General features: G+C 44.6%; 1 protein-coding gene across 1 annotated transcript in view; it reads left to right on the forward strand.

The window, feature by feature from the left end:
* Positions 1–21911, forward strand: part of JCAD (junctional cadherin 5 associated) — a 160531-nt gene that overhangs the window by 89814 nt on the left and 48806 nt on the right. The window contains exon 3 of the mRNA XM_077268473.1: positions 20265–20629. Coding sequence (XP_077124588.1) covers positions 20328–20629 — 302 coding nt within the window. The 5' untranslated portion in view covers positions 20265–20327. The remainder of the gene's footprint in view (positions 1–20264; positions 20630–21911) is intronic.

Here is a 21911-nt window from a genome sequence, read left to right on the forward strand (position 1 = left end):
ATAATCCAGTACTGGATTGGAAATCAATGTCTGTGTCTAGTTGGGGTTGTCAAGGGATACATAGTGATGTTCCTTTGATGTCAATTTCTTTTTTCACTCCTTCTGAAGTTCCTGAGTTTTTGTCGGATTACCAGGATGTATTTGATGAGCCCAAGTCCAGTGCCCTACCTCCTCATAGGGACTGTGATTGCGCTATTAATTTGATTCCTGGTAGTAAGTTCCCTAAGGGCCGACTGTTTAATTTATCTGTGCCAGAACATGCCGCTATGCGGAGTTATGTAAAGGAGTCCTTGGAGAAAGGGCATATTCGCCCGTCTTCGTCACCGTTGGGAGCAGGGTTCTTTTTTGTGGCCAAGAAGGATGGCTCTCTGAGACCCTGTATAGATTACCGCCTTCTCAATAAAATCACGGTCAAATTTCAGTACCCTTTGCCTCTGTTGTCTGATTTGTTTGCTCGGATTAAGGGGGCTAGTTGGTTTACCAAGATTGACCTTCGAGGGGCGTATAATCTTGTGGGTATTAAACAGGGCGATGAATGGAAAACAGCATTTAATACGCCCGAGGGCCATTTTGAGTACTTGGTGATGCCATTCGGGCTTTCTAATGCCCCATCTGTGTTTCAGTCCTTTATGCACGACATCTTCCGGAAGTATCTGGATAGGTTCATGATCGTATATTTGGATGATATTTTGGTCTTTTCGGATGATTGGGAGTCCCATGTGAGGCAGGTCAGGATGGTGTTCCAGGTCCTTCGTGCTAATGCGTTGTTTGTGAAGGTATCTAAATGCCTCTTTGCAGTTCAGAAGGTTTCCTTTTTGGGCTTCATTTTTTCCCCTTCTACTATTGAGATGGACCCTGTTAAAGTTCAGGCCATTTATGATTGGACTCAACCTACATCTGTGAAGAGTCTTCAGAAGTTCCTGGGCTTTGCTAATTTTTACCGTCGCTTCATCGCTAATTTGTCTAGTGTGGTTAAGCCTTTGACTGATTTGACGAAGAAAGGCGCTGATGTGGTGAATTGGTCCCCTGCGGCCGTTGAGGCTTTTCAGGAGCTTAAACGTCGTTTTACTTCGGCCCCTGTGTTGTGTCAGCCAGATGTTTTGCTCCCTTTTCAGGTCGAGGTTGATGCTTCTGAGATTGGGGCAGGGGCTGTTTTGTCTCAGAGAAGTTCTGACGGCTCTTTGATGAAGCCGTGTGCTTTCTTTTCTAGAAAGTTTTTGCCTGCTGAGCGTAATTATGATGTCGGCAATCGGGAGTTGTTGGCTATGAAGTGGGCATTCGAGGAGTGGCGACATTGGCTTGAGGGAGCCAAACATGGCGTGGTGGTCCTGACTGATCACAAGAATCTGACTTACCTCGAGTCCGCCAAGCGGTTGAATCCTAGACAGGCTTGATGGTCACTGTTTTTCTCCCGTTTCCATTTTGTGGTCTCATACCTTCCGGGATCTAAGAATGTGAAGGCTGATGCCCTTTCTAGGAGTTTTTTGCCTGATTCTCCGGGAGTCCCTGAGCCGGCTGGTATTCTCAAAGAGGGGGTGATTTTGTCTGCCATCTCCCCTGATTTGCGGCGGGTGCTGCAGAAGTTTCAGGCTGATAGACCTGACCGCTGTCCAGTGGAGAAACTGTTTGTCCCTGATAAATGGACTAGTAGGGTTATTTCTGAGGTTCATTGTTCAGTATTGGCTGGTCATCCTGGGATTTTTGGTACCAGAGATTTGGTTGCTAGGTTCTTTTGGTGGCCTTCCTTGTCACGGGATGTGCGTTCTTTTGTGCAGTCCTGTGGGACTTGTGCTCGGGCCAAACCTTGCTGTTCTCGTGCCAGTGGGTTGCTTTTGCCTTTGCCTGTCCCGAAGAGGCCCTGGACGCATATTTCCATGGATTTTATTTCTGATCTTCCTGTCTCTCAAAGGATGTCTGTCATCTGGGTGGTTTGTGATCGGTTTTCTAAGATGGTCCATTTGGTACCCTTGCCTAAATTGCCTTCCTCCTCTGATTTGGTTCCATTATTTTTTCAGCATGTGGTTCGTTTGCATGGCATTCCGGAGAACATTGTGTCGGACAGAGGTTCCCAGTTTGTTTCTAGGTTTTGGCGTTCCTTTTGTGCTAAGATGGGCATTGATTTGTCTTTTTCTTCAGCGTTCCATCCTCAGACAAATGGCCAAACCGAACGAACCAATCAGACCTTGGAGACCTATCTGAGATGCTTTGTTTCTGCTGATCAGGATGATTGGGTGACCTTCTTGCCATTGGCCGAGTTCGCCCTTAATAATCGGGCTAGTTCTGCTACTTTGGTTTCGCCTTTTTTTTGTAATTCTGGTTTTCATCCTCGTTTTTCTTCAGGGCAGGTTGAGCCTTCTGACTGTCCTGGTGTGGATTCTGTGGTGGACAGGTTGCAGCAAATTTGGACTCACGTGGTGGACAATTTGACGTTGTCTCAGGAGAAGGCGCAACGTTTTGCTAACCGCCGTCGTTGTGTTGGTCCCCGACTTCGTGTTGGGGATTTGGTTTGGTTGTCTTCTCGTTATGTTCCTATGAAGGTTTCTTCTCCTAAGTTCAAGCCTCGTTTCATTGGTCCTTATAAGATTTCTGAAATTATCAATCCTGTGTCGTTTCGTTTGGCCCTTCCAGCTTCTTTTGCCATCCATAATGTGTTCCATAGGTCGTTGTTGCGGAGATATGTGGCGCCTATGGTTCCTTCCGTTGATCCTCCTGCTCCGGTGTTGGTTGAGGGGGAGTTGGAGTATGTGGTGGAGAAGATTTTGGATTCTCGTATTTCGAGACGGAAGCTTCAGTACCTGGTTAAATGGAAGGGCTATGGTCAGGAGGATAATTCCTGGGTTGTTGCCTCCGATGTCCATGCTGCCGATTTGGTTCGTGCCTTTCATTTGGCTCGTCCTGACTGGCCTGGGGGCTCTGGTGAGGGTTCGGTGACCCCTCCTCAAGGGGGGGGTACTGTTGTGAATTCCATTCTCGGGCTCCCTCCTGTGGTCGTGAATGGTACTTTGGTGAGTTCTGTCCTTGGACACCCTCTGGTGGCTTTGAGTGGAACTGCTGATCTTTGAGGTTGGCTTTCTCAGCTGCCTTCGTTTATTGCTGCTGCTGGCTTCCCTATTTAACTCTGCCCAGGTCATTAGTTTATGCCAGCTGTCAATGTCTCAGTACTGGTTCAGATCTCTCTTGGATTTCTCAGATGACCTGTCTACTCCAGCAGAAGCTAAGTCTTTGCTAGTTCATTTGCTGTTCATTGGTTTTTTAATATATTTCTCAGTACATGCTATGTTTCTAGTCCAGCTTGCTATTATGATATTTCCTTGCTAGCTGGAAGCTCTGGGGGTGCAGAGCTGCACCTCCACACTGTGAGTCGGTGTGGAGGTCCTTTTGCACACTCTGCGTGGCTTTTGTAGTTTTTAATACTGACCGCATAGTTCCCTTTCCTATCCTCTGTCTATCTAGAGAAGATTCGGCCTCCTTTGCTAAAATCTGTTTCATTCCTGTGTTTGTTACTTCCCTCTTAACTCACAGTCAATATTTGTTGGGGGCTACCTTTACTTTGGGGAATTTCTCTGAGGCAAGGTAGGCTGCTATTTCTATCTTTAGGGGTAGTTAGCTCTTAGGCTGTGAAGAGGCGTCTAGGGAGAGTTAGGTACGCTCCACGGCTATTTCTAGTGTTTGTGATAGGATTAGGAATTGCGGTCAGTAGAGTTACCACTTCCTCAGAGCTTGTCCCAGGTTTTCCATTTTAACCATCAGGTCATTTCGGGTGCTCCTAACCACCAGGTCTATAACAAACTTGTGTTTGATTCATTGAAATCCATGATGTTTGTATGCATAGGAGTCCTGTGGGCGGTCCTACTAGTGATTGACTGCTGTGTCTGCATGCTCAGTCATACAGTGAAGAATGTCGATCACAGAGTAGGCCCGCCCACTGGACTCCTACACATACAAACATCAGGGATTTCAGTAAATAAAATGCTGACACTTTTTTCATAAAAATGTCTATCAATCTGATCAGCTCCTCCTGCTCTGTAACGTAGTGCCTGCAGATGAGATATCATTTTCAACATGACAGGTTCCCTTTACGCATTGTATAATAGCCATTTAAACAATATTATGTCTCAAGGCTGACAGTATTTATGTATCAGAACAGAATATATTATTGTAAAAGGTAGAAGAATAAACATATAAATATAATGCCGAGATGTGATACCCAGTATTCTTCACAGCGCAGACGTTCTTCACTTGCCTTTTTATTTTCACCTTGTCTCCAGGCAGGAACGGCCTTGACGTTCTTTCTCTAGCAGAATTCTGACTAGGCAGTTTGCTACTGACAAGTTTCTAAGCAGAGATGCTGTAGTAATGTGACTTCCCCTTAGTGCATCGATTCACCATTTAATAAAATAAGGGAATCATTACCTAAATTTGTCAAAAGCAAATATCAAACCTGGCAAATCCTTTAGCCTAATTCATGACTTGGGACAGTACGTTGGCTCAGTGGTTAGCACTGCAGCCTTGCAGCGCTGGGGTTCTGGGTTTAAATCCCACCAAGGACAACATCTGCAAGGAGTTTGTATGTTCTCTCCGTGTTTGCGTGGGTTTCCTCCAGGTTCTCCGGTTTCTTCCCACATTCCAGAGACATACTGATAGGGAACTTAGATTATGAGCCCCAATGGGGACAAAGATGGTGATATCTGTAAAGTGCTGAAGAATATGATGGAGCTATCTAAGCAAAGAATAATAACTTGTCATATACTTCATGTATTGATTGGAGTAACAGTTTTATGCTTAGAAATACTGCCGGGGACACAATATTATTATATGGTGACAATGTCTCCATATAGACATATAAGCTATAGGCTGTTATTACATTAGGAGTAGTCCTACAATGATAATGTGATCAGCTATAAGATAACACAAGTCACTAGTTAATTGAGGGGAGTGCCTCCTTAAGGATCCTCATCTGTCAGTCAGATCAGAAAGTCACTGCAAAATGTGGGAGAACGAGCAAGTGGCTACATTATACGACCAGTCTCATAGATCTGAGTGAGTGTCATGTAACACTTCCGTTCTCCAGTGGTGGTGCTGCGGTAACATTGAATGCTTTCTGGGGTCAACTTATTTTTAGGAGAACCTTCTGATTAAAATGGATTCCAAAAACACACATTTCCCAATGCTTTAAAGCATTGTTTTACTATCCCATCTGAGAGCAGCATAATGTAAGAATAGAGACCCTGATTCCAAGGATATATCACTTAGTGTACTCGGTGCAGAACTTGTGACACAATCAAAGTTCTTAGATGTAGCAATGCAGCAAAGCTGAGAAAGCTAACCCCGCCCACATCAGGCTCTCTATGCACATTGTCTATTGACAGAGAGCTGCTTATCACGGGAGGGGGTGTGGTCCGGCTAGCAGGCACATGAGACCTAGTCCTGACAGTGATAATCTCATGGTGAAAAAAAAAACCCATTGTAAGTAAGCAACAGAACACAACCTGATAAGTGACACATCTCTAAATTCTGTGTTTTAGGCATACAGCATGCTGTGATCAGATTATATAGCAAAAACCTGCTGACCGATTCCCTTTAAGTCATCAATAGTAGATTAGTGGGTGTCCGACACCAAGTACCCCACCGATCAACTGTAATCAGCTTTGTTGGTGGCCAGATATCAAAGTAATTGGCAACCCATTCAATATATATAGAATATGTAATCTATCAAAATTAATGTTATATTATGGCAAATACAAATCTAAAATCTATTTTTTTTATGCTACAGCCGTATTAGAAAAAGTGCTATAAATAAATACATGATTTATTTATTACTATTATTATTATACATGATATATTAGATTCATTATTTTTATTACTTTTCCAATTTTTAAGCCTGTTGAAAAAAGGTTGTAAAACAAACAGTACTAGTCATAAGAAAAATTAATTAAATTACTTATTAATGGTATAAAAATAAATAAATAAAATTAGTTGTTAACCCCTTCACTACCTTCGACGTACATGTACGTCGAAGGTAGTGTCCCTGCTAACCCCACATTTTTTCCTGCACTTGATGGCAGATTTTAAGTGCTTCTAACATCCACTCACGGCTGTTGACCAGTTAAATCCCACTGTCAATCACTGACAGCGGGATTTAACAGACACCAGCCGAAAGCGCGTCATTAATCAGCGCCCCTGTCACAGGATCGAGGGGTGCCAATGGGTGCCGGGAATCTGTTGATGATGCCGTGCCTGTCATTACAATACCCCTGTGAATTGGCTGGCGTTCATAGAAGATTGTGATTTCTGCAATGCATAGCAGTGCTGAAGCTTTGCTGTGTTTAACTCAGGCGATCTGACGATTGCAGCTTTAAGTCTCCTAAGGAGACTACTGAAGATAGTAAAAAGTAAAAAAAAAAAGTTTAAGAATATGAAAAAAATTAAAACAACACAAAAGTTGAAATCGCCCCCATTTTGCCCCACTAAAAATAAAACTATTAAAAATAAATATATTTGGTATCGCTGCGTTCAGAAATGTCTGCTCTACACAAAATAAATTATTTTGATCGGTAAACGGCGTAGCGAGAAAAAAATCAAAATGCCAGAATTACTTTTTTTGGTCACCGCAACATTGCAATAAAATGCAATAAGAGGCAATCAAAACATTGTATCTACCCCAAAATGGTGTCATCCTGCATCCATCCGTGTGTGATGATTGAAGTATCGGGACTGAAATGTCACAGTTTTGTTTCGATTGCCTGACAATAAAACCTCAGCTATCATTTTCACTTTGGAGTGCCAAGTAACTTTTTATTTTTTACTATTTGTGGAACTCTTCCTGGGCACCCTCTTCTAATAGGAGTGCCATATTTATTTATTTATTTTACTCACTTATATAGTGCAATTAATTCCACAGTGCCTTACAGATATTATCCTCTATACTCTATATATAAACCCTGATGGACATGCTGATGAAAATCTGGTGAAACTCTGATAAAAAACACTCTACAAGAAAATCACTGATGTGTGCATGAACCCTTAGACACATTAGTAGTGATTCACTGAAAATAAATATTGCAGCTAGTGATGAGTGAACGTGCTCGGATAGGGTGTTATCCAAGAATGCCTGGGTGTTATCCGAGTATCTTGGGCGTGCTCGAATAATTTGTTCGAGTCCCCACGGCTGCATGTTTCGCGGCTGTTTGACAGGCACAACACATGCAGGGCTTGGCTAACAAACAGGCAATCCCCGCATTTGTTACGGCTGTCCAACAGCCGTAAACATGCAGCCGCAGGGACTCAAACGTATTATTCGAGCACGCCCAAGATACTCGGATAACACCCGGGCATGCTTGAATAACACGTTTTCCAATCATGGTTGCTCATCAGTAATTGCAGCCATCACTCAAAATAAAGCGGTTTCCACTTTTGGACAATTCCTACTTATTATTAGCTGATCACAAAGTGTCTCTCTCCTAGAACCCTCAGATGTAATCTGTGTGAAGAACTAGCACTAGGTGTTCAGGTTCCCTGCAGCGCCATCATTAGGTGAAATCAAGCATTACACAGCCCATTCACTTCAAAGAGCAATCTATAAAATGTAAGACAGTAAAGCTCCTCCATAGCAAGAGACAATTTTTGCAGTCAGTCTTCCCTCTTGCCAAAAAATAAAGATTCTCAAAAGGTTAACTCAGAATTTCCTAATAGGGTTCTGAATTGGGTTTTCAAGTTAATGAGCTTTAGGGTGAATTCACACGAAACAGTTTTTGTTGCAGAAATATTTATGACTGAAGATTAGTTCTTTTCATCTGAATGGGATATTTTTGGCAACAAGCACTTGGATTTCTGCAAGCCCCATTCAGATAAATGAGACAGTAGAATGAATTTTCTGTAATGTAAGAAATCTGCTGCTTGTGAATCCACCCTTACCTATGTAGACTATGCAACAGCATTCCAAAACATAAGACTATCTAATTACTCTACTTTCTAACAACACAGAAAATATCAGAGCTGTCAGTAGATTTACCCAAAATGGCATCTTATTTTACTACAGAGAGGAGCTGTCAGCTCTCCTGATGTCTCTGTCACAGTAAATAATTCAGATTCCCCATGAAGAACAATGCTGAGGGATCTCTAAAGGCAATGAAAATAGTAATACCCAGTTAATGTGGTTATCAGGGGCTTAGATATTGATGACTACAATTAAGCGAATATTCTGGAATTCAATATGGTCAATTCAGGGGAAGGTTGGAAATTTGATTTGTATTGAAAAAAGTTTTTGCAAATCAATTCTGCCAGTAAGAGGTTAAAAACAAAACTCTAATAAACACTCATCTCCCCTGGGCCTCCATATATTTGTCCTGCCACTGTCTTCACCTGGTCCTTCATCTGTTCCTCTTCGGTCTTCTCATTTGTGTGTTTTGGTTGGTTCTGTTGCTGACTACGCTCCACGCATTACTTTATGATATGGGATGGATTCTCATTATTCATTAGCACATGACCCAAGCTACATGACTGAATAGAATAACAACACGTTATTTTGGTATCAAAAGGCCACAGTTTTATTTAAAATCACACGAATATAGTAAGAGTCAGGTGAAATGTGAGGTATGTATATTCTGAGTTTCACACACACCGTGAACAATCTCACAGCTGCCTGCCATACAGCAATCGGCAGGCAGCAATCCAGGGGTGGTGCGCTCTGAATTGCCGCAGTAGCAAACCCAGTTTACTTCAAGGGCTCCAATGACCCTACCAAAGATCCTCATTCCGGTGCTTAACAGCTAAATGCCGCCAAGTTACGTTACCAGTATCACATCCTTAAGTCTGGCCACCAAAGCGCAGTCTATTTATCACCATAGTGTAATAACTTCTATTAATTAAAATTAGTCCACCATAACATGTCGTCCACTTCCTCCTGACTCCCCCATTGCAATATCACAAATTTGACAATAAAAGACCAAGCTAATGTGATTTATATTGACTTCCATTCTGACATTTTTATTTACTTATTTTTATAAATTAAGGCCAAAATCTATAAAAAAGATACTAAACGCCCAACTCACGCAGAGTCATCCTTCCAAACTTAGACATAAAACATACTGTGGAGGAAACCTCTAGGGAACCATGACTGAAGGATTTACCCACCCTTGGGCTTAGAAGGTTAATCCCAAAAATGCCAATCAACATTTTTTTTAAATTACATGACGACATATGTGCACAGTACAAAAAAAAACAAAAGGGGTGGGTGGGCGTTAAATGTTTCTGCCATTTCTTCTGGAAAGAGGAAGAGACCATCAGACAGGAAGTTATATTTTTCCATAAACTCCTCCCTCACAATAATAACAAAAAAACAGGCGTACAAGCGGGCTCCTGATTTTGAAAGGACAAACACTCAGCCTAATACAATCAATATAAATACTGTATAACTAATATTAGCTCCAGGAGTTGATGCCTCCCCCCATTTTTACAGTCATGTGTCCCCTTCGCTTAGTACTCCGAGGAGTTCAATTATGTGGAGTGTGACACACGTCATTGATGTTAATTACAAGGATCACATTCTTCGCAGTCATCTGGTATGTAATGTATGTCAGACGTAAGGACTAGTCAGCGACGGCACTAACTGGAAAACTTGGTGGAAGAAAAAGACTGATCATGATAAAGTGGGGAGCCGAAATGGGACAGTTATGGGGAGGATGATGAGGCATGAGAATAAAAGTCTATTTTTTTGTAACCACTTTACAACCATTTTGCTGAATTCGAATCCCCAAAAATTCCCCTTCGTTAAAATTTGATTTTCTTGGGGAAATTTGGAGTGAATTAGCTCTTCTATATATATGACCTTTCCTTAGCATAGGTCATCAATATCATATCAGTGTGTGCCTGACACTGCACTAATCAGATATTGATGGCCTATTCTAAGGATAAGTCATCAATATTTAAGCCCTGGACAACCCTTTTAATTTATTCATACATTTCCTACTCTGACATTGGCAGCGCTAATTGGACAGATTGTATAGGAAAATGCCCCATTGATTACGGCGATGCTAACACCTGACAATTTAATTGGAAATTTCCAGGCGAATAAAAGAGGAACATAAGAAAGTAGAGTTCCAAGAATAGAGGTGCTCCAGAATTGTGACTCGCTGCTTAGCACTATTGCCCTGCAGCATCACTGGAGTGTGAATGTGACCTAAAGCAACATCTAATTGGGTTCGTATTTTCTCCATGTCTACGTGGATTTCCTCTCACACTCCAAAATCATACTGATCACTTTCTATGAAGCTGTCACTAGCACGTGTTTGAGATAGGGGCACTAGAGCCCAATTGAGGAGACAGATGAGAACTGTTGTACAGCCCTGCAGAATATTTTAGCACTATATAAGCAAGAGAAAATAAATATAATTTACAGAAACTGACATTCTGCAACCATTTTACATTAAATATTTTCTACTAAATTGTAGAAAAGCCCTTCAGCATCGACCAGGTGAGAGAACTTTCCAGCCCAGCACGTCCGTAGTGCCTTGTCTTTCAAGTAGTAGTTCACTTGTTAGGCTCTGTTTCATTCTAGTGCACAGAGCAGTCATGCCTCGTGTGCTATAGATGTCTTCTGGATCCGAGGGGTAACCTTTCTCCTTCCGGAGAGTGACATGTCAAGCCGGACATGCCAAGGTGAGGAGACTTTTAAGCCTCAATGTTCCTCTGGGAAATATGCAAATTGTCTCATCAGAGAGGAATAGGACTAGAACTCTAGTGCCACCTATAGGAAGTAGCGGTCCTAAAAGTCAATGTCAAGCCTTGTCACATGACTTAGGATAAAAGCCAAAACCAGAATCTCAATTTCCAGACACTGTGTTACGGGGTACTGAACCTCGTCAGTGCAAAGTGTGAGATTTGGTTTGGTCTCGTTGAGAGGCGTCTGACCAGGATACGTTTTTCCTTGTGGAGAGTGACATGTCAAGCATGCCAAGATGAGTAGACTTTTAAGCTGCAATGCTCCTCTAGGAAATAATGAGTTTTAGGATAGCTCCTTCCAATAGGTGCCACTAGAGGTCTAGTCCTCTTCCTCTCTGAAGACACAATTTGCATGTCTCCTGGATGTCACACACTAGCCAGTAGCCATTCACCCCAGCACTTTTCTAAGATTCTCCAAGTTAGATTTTAGCAAAATGCATTGGCATCAGTAGGGTTAAGAGTTCAGGGTAGTAAACTCCTTTCCTTCCATGTTGCTTGTCATCACTAGATGATTAATGCTGATGTAAAATCATTACACTTGTACATGATCCTCTCACTTTGCTGTTGATATTATGTGTCCTCTGGGAATGCCTTGCATGATACAAAGAAGATCTTTCTGCGCTCCGCGCATGTGGGTGCAGCCGTTGAAGCCTCTTGTTTGTGTATCTTTATGTGTGGTTTTACAAAAGACAGGATTCTTAGCAAAGAACATCCAAGTGGCTGTCTGTTTTAACTTTGGACAGGGGCCAGTGGTAATCCAGCTGTGAGTCGGAGGATTAACTTCAAACATGAAAAATCGCTTCCATAGCCATTTATGGAGAGTTTCTGGCTCTTCGTATGGGTGAGGGTAAGGAGCATGGAGATGAATGGTTCTGATGTACAGCGAAGGCATAAAACTTCATGGGAGGCCATTTCATTATGTGGTTATGGATTTTGCCCGGTCAAACAAATGTAGAACTTCTCATCAGGCATTGTGTGGATTATGATACGCAAGTGGCAACGAGATTGGGGAAATGCACTGATGTTATGTAGAAGATGTTGATGTTCCTGTCGATGATACATACAGTAACACAAGTACTGATAGGGTAATCGATTGTCTTGTCCATTATTTACATTTTATATTATTTATTTCCTGCACTCTTAAGGATAAATTAAATTTTAAACCTATAGAAAAAAAGAAGAAGAAACAGCTGATCTTAGGGAGACTCTAAGTGTAGAGGTCTGAACCCAAATGGTGATCCCAATCAAGTGACCACTGTGGTTGGATCTGCTCAGGGCACAACACCTCCGTATACCTGTATGTACGAATGTCTGTGTCAGCCAATGCTTCCTGGAGCTGTAGGACCAGCTGATGAACAGAAGAGTCTTAGGCTACTTTCACACTAGCGTCGTGCACTGCACGTCGCTATGCGTCGTTTTGAAAAAAAACGCATCCTGCAAAAGTGCTTGCAGGATGCGTTTTTTCTCCATTGACTTGCATTAGCGACGCAGTGCGACGCATTGCCACACGTCGCAACCGTCGTGCGACGGTTGCGTCATGTTGCGTCGTACCGTCGCCACCAAAAAACGTTGCATGTAACGTTTTTTGGTGCGTCGTGTCCAGCATTTCCGACCGCGCATGCGCGGCCGGAACTCCGCCCCCTCCTCCCCGCACCTCACAATGGGGCAGCGGATGTGTTGAAAAACAGCATCCGCTGCCCCCGTTGTGCGGCGCATTCACTGCTAGCGTCGGTACGTCGCAACGACGCAATTCGCCGTGCGTCGTACGACACTAGTGTGAAAGTAGCCTTAGATGTACATAGAAATTACAAAGCCACACTGCAAAAGTTTAAATTGGGGACTCCTGTCCCCCTCCAAAAAAAAAATTATTTGGTGGGTTTAAGGTGCCCTCCATTCCACAAATAATTGCCCATAACGGTGCTTGCAATGCCTCTTGGTGATCTGACCCACTACAATACCCCTTACATGGAATCATACAATGTCCCCACACTGACCTTCCACACAGTATGATGTCCCTAAATAGTCCCCTCACACAGAATGATGTCCCCAGAGTGAATTCCCACAGAAATTTGCAACTAAAGTGCCCAGTATAATGACACAGCAGTGTCCCCACACAGTGCTCCCAATACAATATAATGCCACCACAGTGCCCCAATACAGTTCAATGCCCATACACAGTGCTCCCAATACAATATAATGCCCCCACAGTGCCACAAATACATTATGCTGCCCCTACACAGTGCTCCCAATACAATATAATGCCCCCACAGTGCCCCAATACATTACAATGCCCCAATACAGTACAATGCCCCATACACAGTGCTCCCAATATAATATAATACCCCACAGTGCCCCCAATACAGTATGCTGCTCCTACACAGTGCTCCCAATACAATATAATGCCCCCACAGTGCCCCCAATACAGTATGCTGCCACTACACAGTGCTCCCAACACAATATAATACCCCACAGTGCCACAATATAGTATGCTGCCACTACACAGTGCTCCCAATACAATATAATGCGCCCACAGTTCCCCAAATACAGTATTCTGCCCCTACACAGTGCTCCAAATACAATATAATGCCCCCCACAGTGCCCCAATACAGTATGCTGCCCCTACACAGTGCTCCCAATACAATATAATGCCCCCCACAGTGCCCCAATACAGTATGCTGCCCCTACACAGTGCTCCCAATACAATATAATGCGCCCACAGTTCCCCAAATACAGTATTCTGCCCCTACACAGTGCTCCCAACACAATATAATGCCCCCACAGTGCCCCAATACAGTATGCTGCCCCTACACAGAGCTCCCAACACAATATAATGCCCCCACAGTACTCCCAATACAGTATGCTGCTACCAGAGTGTTCTTAACAAAGTATGATGTCCCTAGTGTCCTCCCAATACAGTATTATCAGTGGTGGGATTCAGCCGGTACGACCCGGTACGGGGCAGCCGTTTACTAAAATTTCTATCTGCCAGCGTTCCGGTAATTGAAAATGGTTACCACGCCCCCGGACCGCCTCCGGACCGCCCCCGGACGGGTTGCTGTGCTGCTGGCAGGGCCGCCATCAGGGCATTACAGCCGTGACTGGCGTATGGGGCCCGGTGGGCAGAGAGGGCCCGCAGCGGGCCCCGTCTCATCTGCCCACCGGGCCCCTACCGGCAGCCGCAGGCTGAACCGGGCCCTTAGCTGCGGCCGGCGCTGCAGCGCTACTGACGTGCGGGCCTGTGCCCGCACTTCAATAGTTAACAGCCGCCGCCCGCCAGCCAATCTGAGGCTGGCAGCTGACGTCAGCCGCAGCGTGCATGTCGCCGGCGTCTGACGTCATTGTCAGTCGCCGGCGAGTGCACGCTGCAGCTGCTTGGAGAAAGCAGGAGCGCGGGAGGTAAGTAGAGCTTGTTTTTTTTTTTTTTACTGAGAGCGGCGATCCGGGGGGGGGGGGGGGGGCCAGGGCAGAGCGCTGGACACAGGAGGGCAGAACGCTGGACACAGGAGGGCAGAACGCTGGACACAGGGGGGCAGAACGCTGGACACAGGAGGGCAGAGCGCTGGACACAGGGGGCAGAGCGCTGGACACAGGAGGGGGCAGAACGCTGGACACAGGAGGGCAGAGCGCTGGACACGGGGGGCAGAACGCTGGACACAGGGGGGGCAGAACGCTGGACACAGGGGGCAGAGCGCTGGACACAGGGGGGCAGAACGCTGGACACAGGGGGGGCAGAACGCTGGACACAGGGGGCAGAGCGCTGGACACAGGAGGGGGCAGAACGCTGGACACAGGAGGGGGCAGAGCGCTGGACACAGGGGGCAGAGCGCTGGACACGGGAGGGCAGAACGCTGGACACAGGAGGGCAGAACGCTGGACACAGGGGGGCAGAACGCTGGACACAGGAGGGCAGAGCGCTGGACACAGGGGGCAGAGCGCTGGACACAGGAGGGGGCAGAACGCTGGACACAGGAGGGCAGAGCGCTGGACACGGGGGGCAGAACGCTGGACACAGGGGGGGCAGAACGCTGGACACAGGGGGCAGAACGCTGGACACAGGGGGGGCAGAACGCTGGACACAGGGGGCAGAGCGCTGGACACAGGAGGGGGCAGAACGCTGGACACAGGAGGGGGCAGAGCGCTGGACACAGGGGGCAGAGCGCTGGACACGGGGCAGAATGCTGGACAAAGGGGCAGTATGCTGGACAAAGGGGCAGTATGCTGGGCACAGGGGGCAGTATGCTGGACACGGGGCAGAATGCTGGACAAAGGGGCAGTATGCTGGACAAAGGGGCAGTATGCTGGGCACAGGGGGCAGTATGCTGGACACACGGGGCAGAATGCTGGACACACGGGGCAGAATGCTGGACACACGGGGCAGAATGCTGGACATACGGGGCAGTATGCTGGACAAAGGGGCAGTATGCTGGACACGGGGCAGAACGCTGGACACAGGGGGCAGAACGCTGGACACAGGGGGGGCAGAACGCTGGACACAGGGGGGGCAGAACGCTGGACACAGGGGGGGAAGAACGCTGGACACAGGGGGGGCAGAGCGCTGGACACAGGGGGGGGGGATGCAGAACAGTGGCAGAGGTTGCAGAAGATGATGGGTTAGGATGGGGGAAGGTGGAGGATCCTGGAAAGTGGAGCTGTGTATACGGGGAAATGTGTATGTATATAGGAGGGAGAGGCTGATGTGTATATGACACGATCGTGTTCATATAGACATCACAGTGCCCCTAACACTTTCTCTCTTATTTTTAGCTACCAGCTGAAGCTGCTGGCTAGAAACACAGTGGATGCCACGTTGACATCATGGAAGACTCCTCAAGGTTTGTTTGGTCCTTGAATAATGTATAGAGAAATGCAGAGCTGTAGTACACAACCCGTATAACACCCCTCTCCCATATACAGTATCAGCGCCCTTTTCTTTGGTGCTAGCATTCTTAGAATTATAAAATTGTAGAGTTGGAAGGGACCTCAAGGGCCATCGGGTCCAACCCCCTGCGAATGCAGGTTTACCTAAGGGCAGGCGCACACGGACGATTTTGCTGCGATTATACGGTGCGTATAATCGCAGCAAAGCGGCTGTCAAACCTGCCCTGCGAGCGGGTCTGAGAGTGCTGGAGCGCATACCTGCGCTCCTGTTCAAAGCCTGGAGTTGACCGCAAGTGTCCTGAACGGGACTCAAAGAGGCAGCATCGCGCTGCCTCTCTGAGTCCCGTTTAGGACACCTGCGGTCGGGGCGGGCTCTGTAACAGGAGCGCAGGTATGCGCTCCAGCACTCTCAGACCCGCTCGCAGGGCAGGTTTGACAGCTGCTTACTTTTATAAAAGAAAATTAAACTTTTTTATATTATATTACAGTATTAAACTTTTCTTTGGTTAGAATCCTTGAATACTGTTTTTGCTTTCAAGTGAGTACTACATAGTTTACTGTTTCATACTTCTACTTTAGTAATTTAACTAAGGATGTTGTGGACTGATCAGCTAAAGCACCTTGTACACGGACAATTGTCCTGTGCAGTACATTTGCTTTAGTCGTTTGTTTCTTTGAATGACTTTAATACCGTATGTCACAACGTATTCTTGTCATTAAGGGAGACAAACTGCTTCCAAAAATATGAATCGTGCCACTGGGCGTGGCTTATTAGTATGGGCGTGGTTATTGAAAATGGGCGTGGCCAAAATTCAGGCCGCCGCGACTTAGAGGACCTGTTGTTAAAAATTTGAATCCCACCCCTGAGTATTATGATACACAATGCTACCCAAAACAGTATGGAGCTACCACAGTTATCTCCAATACAATATAAAGCCCCCCCAAACCCACAATGCAATATGATGCCTCCTCAATGCCTCATATGGCACTGATAAGGCCGCAAGAATGCCCCAATACAGTTTTATGCCCCCACACTGCATATTCCAGTATGATGACCCCACAATGCCCTCAATCCAGTATGAAGCCCCTCAATATACATGTATGCTCTTCCTTCCCTTGCAGAAAAATGCATCAACATAGTGAAAAAAAAAAGACCTAACCGTGTTTTATGATGCTCCATTCTGTGTGTAGATGGAGGCTCCTCACAGCAAGTGAGATGTAGGTAGAGACATCATCGCTTTTGGTTCTCTGTAACACAGACGCACTGGCTGAATGGAGGAGGAAGGAGCCGACGGCCCCCTGCTCCACCATTGTATTCAACTAAACTTGGGTCCTGTGGATACAGATATAGTTGAAATTGGGTTGGCGGGAGGGGGACAGGACCATTTGGCGCTGTGCCCCACAGTTCACAGCACCCATAGTGGCCTCTGGTCTGCTGCCCCATTGGCGGTGCATGTCTGGATCTTTATTACTTCCCTACATATGTTATACTGACAGACTCCCTGAAAAGCTCAACTATTCTCTGGCATCTTCTCATTTGCTGATTACAAGCAGCCAGCATGCGATGGCTATAGCCAAATAGTGGCTTCAGCAGTCATTCCTCGTATTGTTGGCCACCACTCAATGATGGAAACAACGATGCCATTAGTTCGGCATCTGACTGCTGAGGCCAGTAATCAACTGCAGTAGGCATACGGTTGGCTGCCCACTGGATCTCCACGGGCAAGAAGATGTGATTGTAGGTTCTTTTCTTGTTTGACAACATTTTCTGCTGTCTCGCTTTCTTTTTTTCCAAGCAGATCTAATGATACCGATGACTTGATGATGCTGGTGTACTTACTTTGATGAGATGATCTGATATCAAAATGGCTGTTTAATCCTGATTTTAAAGTGAGCATATCAATCCAGCTGGAATTGATTTTAATATTCAAAATGCTCATAGAAATACCAGGAAAAGTTTTGAAAGGACTATAAAAGCTATTTTGACATGGAGTTTTAATGTAAGGACACCAGCCTCATCTGTTCTGATAGTTTTTTTCATAATGTATGGCGTTTGTAATGTGAAATGTGGTGACGAATCCTCTGTAAAAAAAAAAAAAAAAGGTAGAAGTTGGATAACACTTTTAGGCCGGTACATACTCGTAGCTTCCCCCTGTCTAAAAGGATCTCACACTCTCACAAGAGCAATCCAGGACAGAGAACTGCAAATTCTGAGAACATGGAGGTAATTTAGAAGTGGTCACAATTAAACGTTAAAGGGGCAGTCCTACCCTATCCACAGGATAGATAACGTGCTGATGGCATGGTCTGAGTTATAGGGCATGAGAGCGGGACTCTTATATGCCAATTTGGGCCAACTACTTTAGTTTTTACTGCCAAGGACTTAAAGTTTAACACCGTAAAGCATTGTCTTAAGAGTTAAAGGGGTTGTCTTATCAAAGCCGATAAGCCTGCAGTCACAGAGAGTGAATATTCCTAGAGGGCATGCACTGTGCGCTGCAGGGATTCGCCGGTTTAAGACCCGGGAACGGGAACGGAGAGAATGAGTTATATACATACCCCCAGGCAGTGAGTGCAGCCTCGCGCCATACACTTGTGCACTGGGGGGATTCAGAAGTCTGCAGTCACACAGAGTGACTGCAGACTTATCGGTCTTGACTGGACAACCCCTTTAAGGACCCAGACTATAGGGTTATTTGCTCCATGTACTCATGAAGTTAAATATTCAGAAGAATGTTTATATGTCTTTGGCCTTAAAATATGAAATCAGTCACAGTGAAAACTTGGCAAATTAATGTGAAAACAATGTATTGTGTATTCATTACCGTAGAGAGGCCAGATTGCTGTGTTTTTCCCCTTGTACATTATGTTCACACAGTTTAATACTGGCAACACGTTCCCAGGCTCTGACGGCTAGGAAAGCTTGGTTAAAGTGTGGGCTCAATTTTACAATTATATCAACATGAAAACTATGCTATAATTCTTCACAAAAGTGTAGTAAGTGTCAAGACATAAAAAGGTACCTTCTCGGCCACAAAACATGAAGACAGTGAGGGAGGAGGGGGATGAAGCTGCAGTGTTTTCTGCATCAGCTTGTGGGAATGTGAGAAGGAGATCATGTTAGACTCTCTAAGGGCAGGTGCAGACAACTGTGTGTTATTCTATGGGGCCGCGCACATGTTCAATTTTGTCCTTGGACTGAATCTATCCAGGGAAAAAAATGGCAGCATATGCGCAATTTGCATCCTATGTTTGGATCGCTCTCAGCCATACAAGTCAAAGAGTCTGTGGAAAAATGAGACTGCACTTGGATGACATCAGAGTGCAGTTCAATTTACATAGACTGACGGAATTTAGAGGATGGATAAATTTTCTTTCTTCATCTTCTCTTCATCCAAACAAATCAGATCACACCATGATCACACTCTGAGTCACAGCTCTGTTGTCGGGTGTCTCAGGACCAGGGGGTCCTTCCCTGTCCCTAATGCTAGGGGCACACTAGCCCGCCCTGTTCCCCGGATTAATTCTGATGGTGATGATGCTGAGGCCACGTACCTTGCCTTAGCTCCTGAATCTGTCCTCAGTCTGTACCCTTCCCCCACCCAGGAAAGAGGGGAGTAATAGTATACCGTAATACACCAACCAGACTAACAAGGTAAATACAAACAGGGATAAAGGAAAATACCAATCATATAAATATACTCACACAAACAACAGAGGTAAACACTGGGGAGTGGAGGATGGGTAAAACTAAAGTAGCAGAGGGAGGGGAAATTAGCAAGCACCCAAAACCTTGCAACAGTCACAGATAAATCCACCAAAAGCCTTCTCCAATAGTAACCAACCACCTCCCACCATGCAGCAAAAGCTACCTCTGGCAATGAGTGCTTGCCAGGGCCCAGATTATATAGGAGATGGGAGTGGCTAACAATGAACAGCTGAGAGCATTAATGCAGGAAAGCTTCCAGGAGATCGCAACTGAGCAGATTAACCCCTGCACTACAAAAGAAACTTACACCGTTTAATAGAAATGTGAAGTGCTTCTAATCAGTGCAGGAGTTGGAGACATCAGACGCTGCGGTCTTCTGGCTCTTCTCTGTCATGGTAAACCCGTGACGCTCTGATCAAAGTCTCACAGTTTGCGAGTGTCAAAAGTGCTGAGTGAGCAGGGGTTGTTCGAGTAGAGGACTACCCTTTGAGGTTAAACCTTAAATACTAGTCAACATCCAACGTAAACTTTCAGATTTGCTTTTAATGCAGTTCTAATATGCAACGAATGACAACATTTCATATAAGTTTCCCGGGCAAATTTCCACTCCTTTTTGCTCGGTACAACGTGGCTCATCATCAGGGCACAGATCCGCTAACTCGCATTCTCTTCTATCTATGTCAGGCCTTTATTGAGTTTACCGTTTCCTAAAGCGTTTCCTGATTCCGAGTTACCTTATAAAATAAGCAGAGTCAGCAGCTAAATCTCATCCCCGATTTCTGGCTGCAACCTACAAGTTCCTTATCTTGGCAGGATCCTTCCATTACTCATCAGAGCATCTGCATATAATTTAACATTAGGTAACTAAACAAAGTATGTAATGAAAAACCCAGGATTCCTGAACCAGCGTGGAACACGTGCTGCTGAGTGATATTTATTTTACTCTTCTTCCTTCCAGTGATGAAAGACCCTTTGAAAGTAAAGTTTGCCCCGGCATAGCTGTTCCTCCAGGAAGCACAGCATGTTCAGCGTAGAGGACCTCCTAGTTTCTCATGGGTACAGAGTGTCGAAGAGCACGCTTTCCACATATCAGCACAGGACTGATGGCTACCAACACGAAGCTGCAGACACCAAGTCTGGCAATGGGATGTTAAATGGATATCCGCCAGAACTACCAGACACTAATGCTGTGAACCCCGCTCCATCCAAGGGCCTCTTCAATGACCATGAAAAGGGTTGTATGAACAAGAGAAGGCAGATTACGTCTGCAGGTCATCCCAGGAGCACCCAGACTTCAGAAGCATGTCAGACCACGGACACGGGGTACGTACCTCACCCTACAATCTGATCCTGCTTGTGTTTGCTCAGTCGTATGTCACCGTGCGGTTTTCCACTTCTGTATTTTTGTCATTTTTCATGCTGTTTCTTACGACCCTATTTTTAGCAAGCGGGTGTCGTGATAGTGCATAATAAACTAACGATGGCTTTATTGTTCTGGAAGCTGATTTTCTCATTTGTATAGCAGAATAATATAGGAGGAATAATTTATTCTTTACAATAAAATAAGTATAGAAGGATGAAGAAGTGGAAATCTGTTCAGTGATATATACAATTCGTTTCAATAAGTCACAATTCTGAACACAATTTGTGGGATTAACCCAAAGTGTTATCAGGTGTGTAGGACATGTATTCTCCGGGTATGGAGGAAGCCACCTGCTGCAGGACGAGCAAAGTCATCAATCACGGGCAACAGGTTACCGTACGTGAAATAACAGCACTGTATGTAATGTGATGTGTCATATGTGACTAAAGAAACATCTTTACACGAAAAAATTATTGGAGTTAGTAGACAAAGACATGAGATTTAGGATGGATAGGTATTGATAGATAGATAGATAGATAGATAGATAGATAGATAGATAGATAGATAGATAGATGATAGATAGATAGATAGATAGATAGATAGATAGATAAATAGATAATAGATAGATAGATAGATAATAGATAATAGATAGATAGATAGATAGATAGATAGATAGATAGATAGATAGATAGATAGATAGATAGATAGATAGATGATAGATAGATAGATAGATAGATAGATAGATAGATAATAGATGATAGATAATAGATAGATAAATAAGATAGATAGATAACAGATAGATAGATAATAGATGATATATAGATAATAGATAGATAGATAGATAATAGATGATAGATAGATAGATAGATAGATAGATAGATAGATAGATAGATAGATAGATAGATAGTTGTAATGGGGCCCATTTTCATCTCCAAAGCAGGTGAAATTGTCCATTATGATGAACTATTGGGCTGTTAAGGGCCCGTATACTGCTCGTGCACAGGGGCCCTTTTCTGTCTGTGTCCACCAGTGAGATAGACAGACATATTTCACTATCTCAATAAAGTTGTGAAAAATGTTGACCTGCAGCCATGGATGATGTTACTGCTCATTGCTGATATTAATATGTCATTTCTCTTACCCACTATTCAATAGTTGTCGACATTAATACAATAAATTGATACGTAGATGGATGGATCTAAGTGCTTTTGTCCTTGCTCACCTCTAAGCTTTCCCCAGCGA

Source organism: Ranitomeya variabilis, chromosome 6 (assembly GCF_051348905.1).
Source record: "Ranitomeya variabilis isolate aRanVar5 chromosome 6, aRanVar5.hap1, whole genome shotgun sequence".
Taxonomy (NCBI): domain Eukaryota; kingdom Metazoa; phylum Chordata; class Amphibia; order Anura; family Dendrobatidae; genus Ranitomeya; species Ranitomeya variabilis.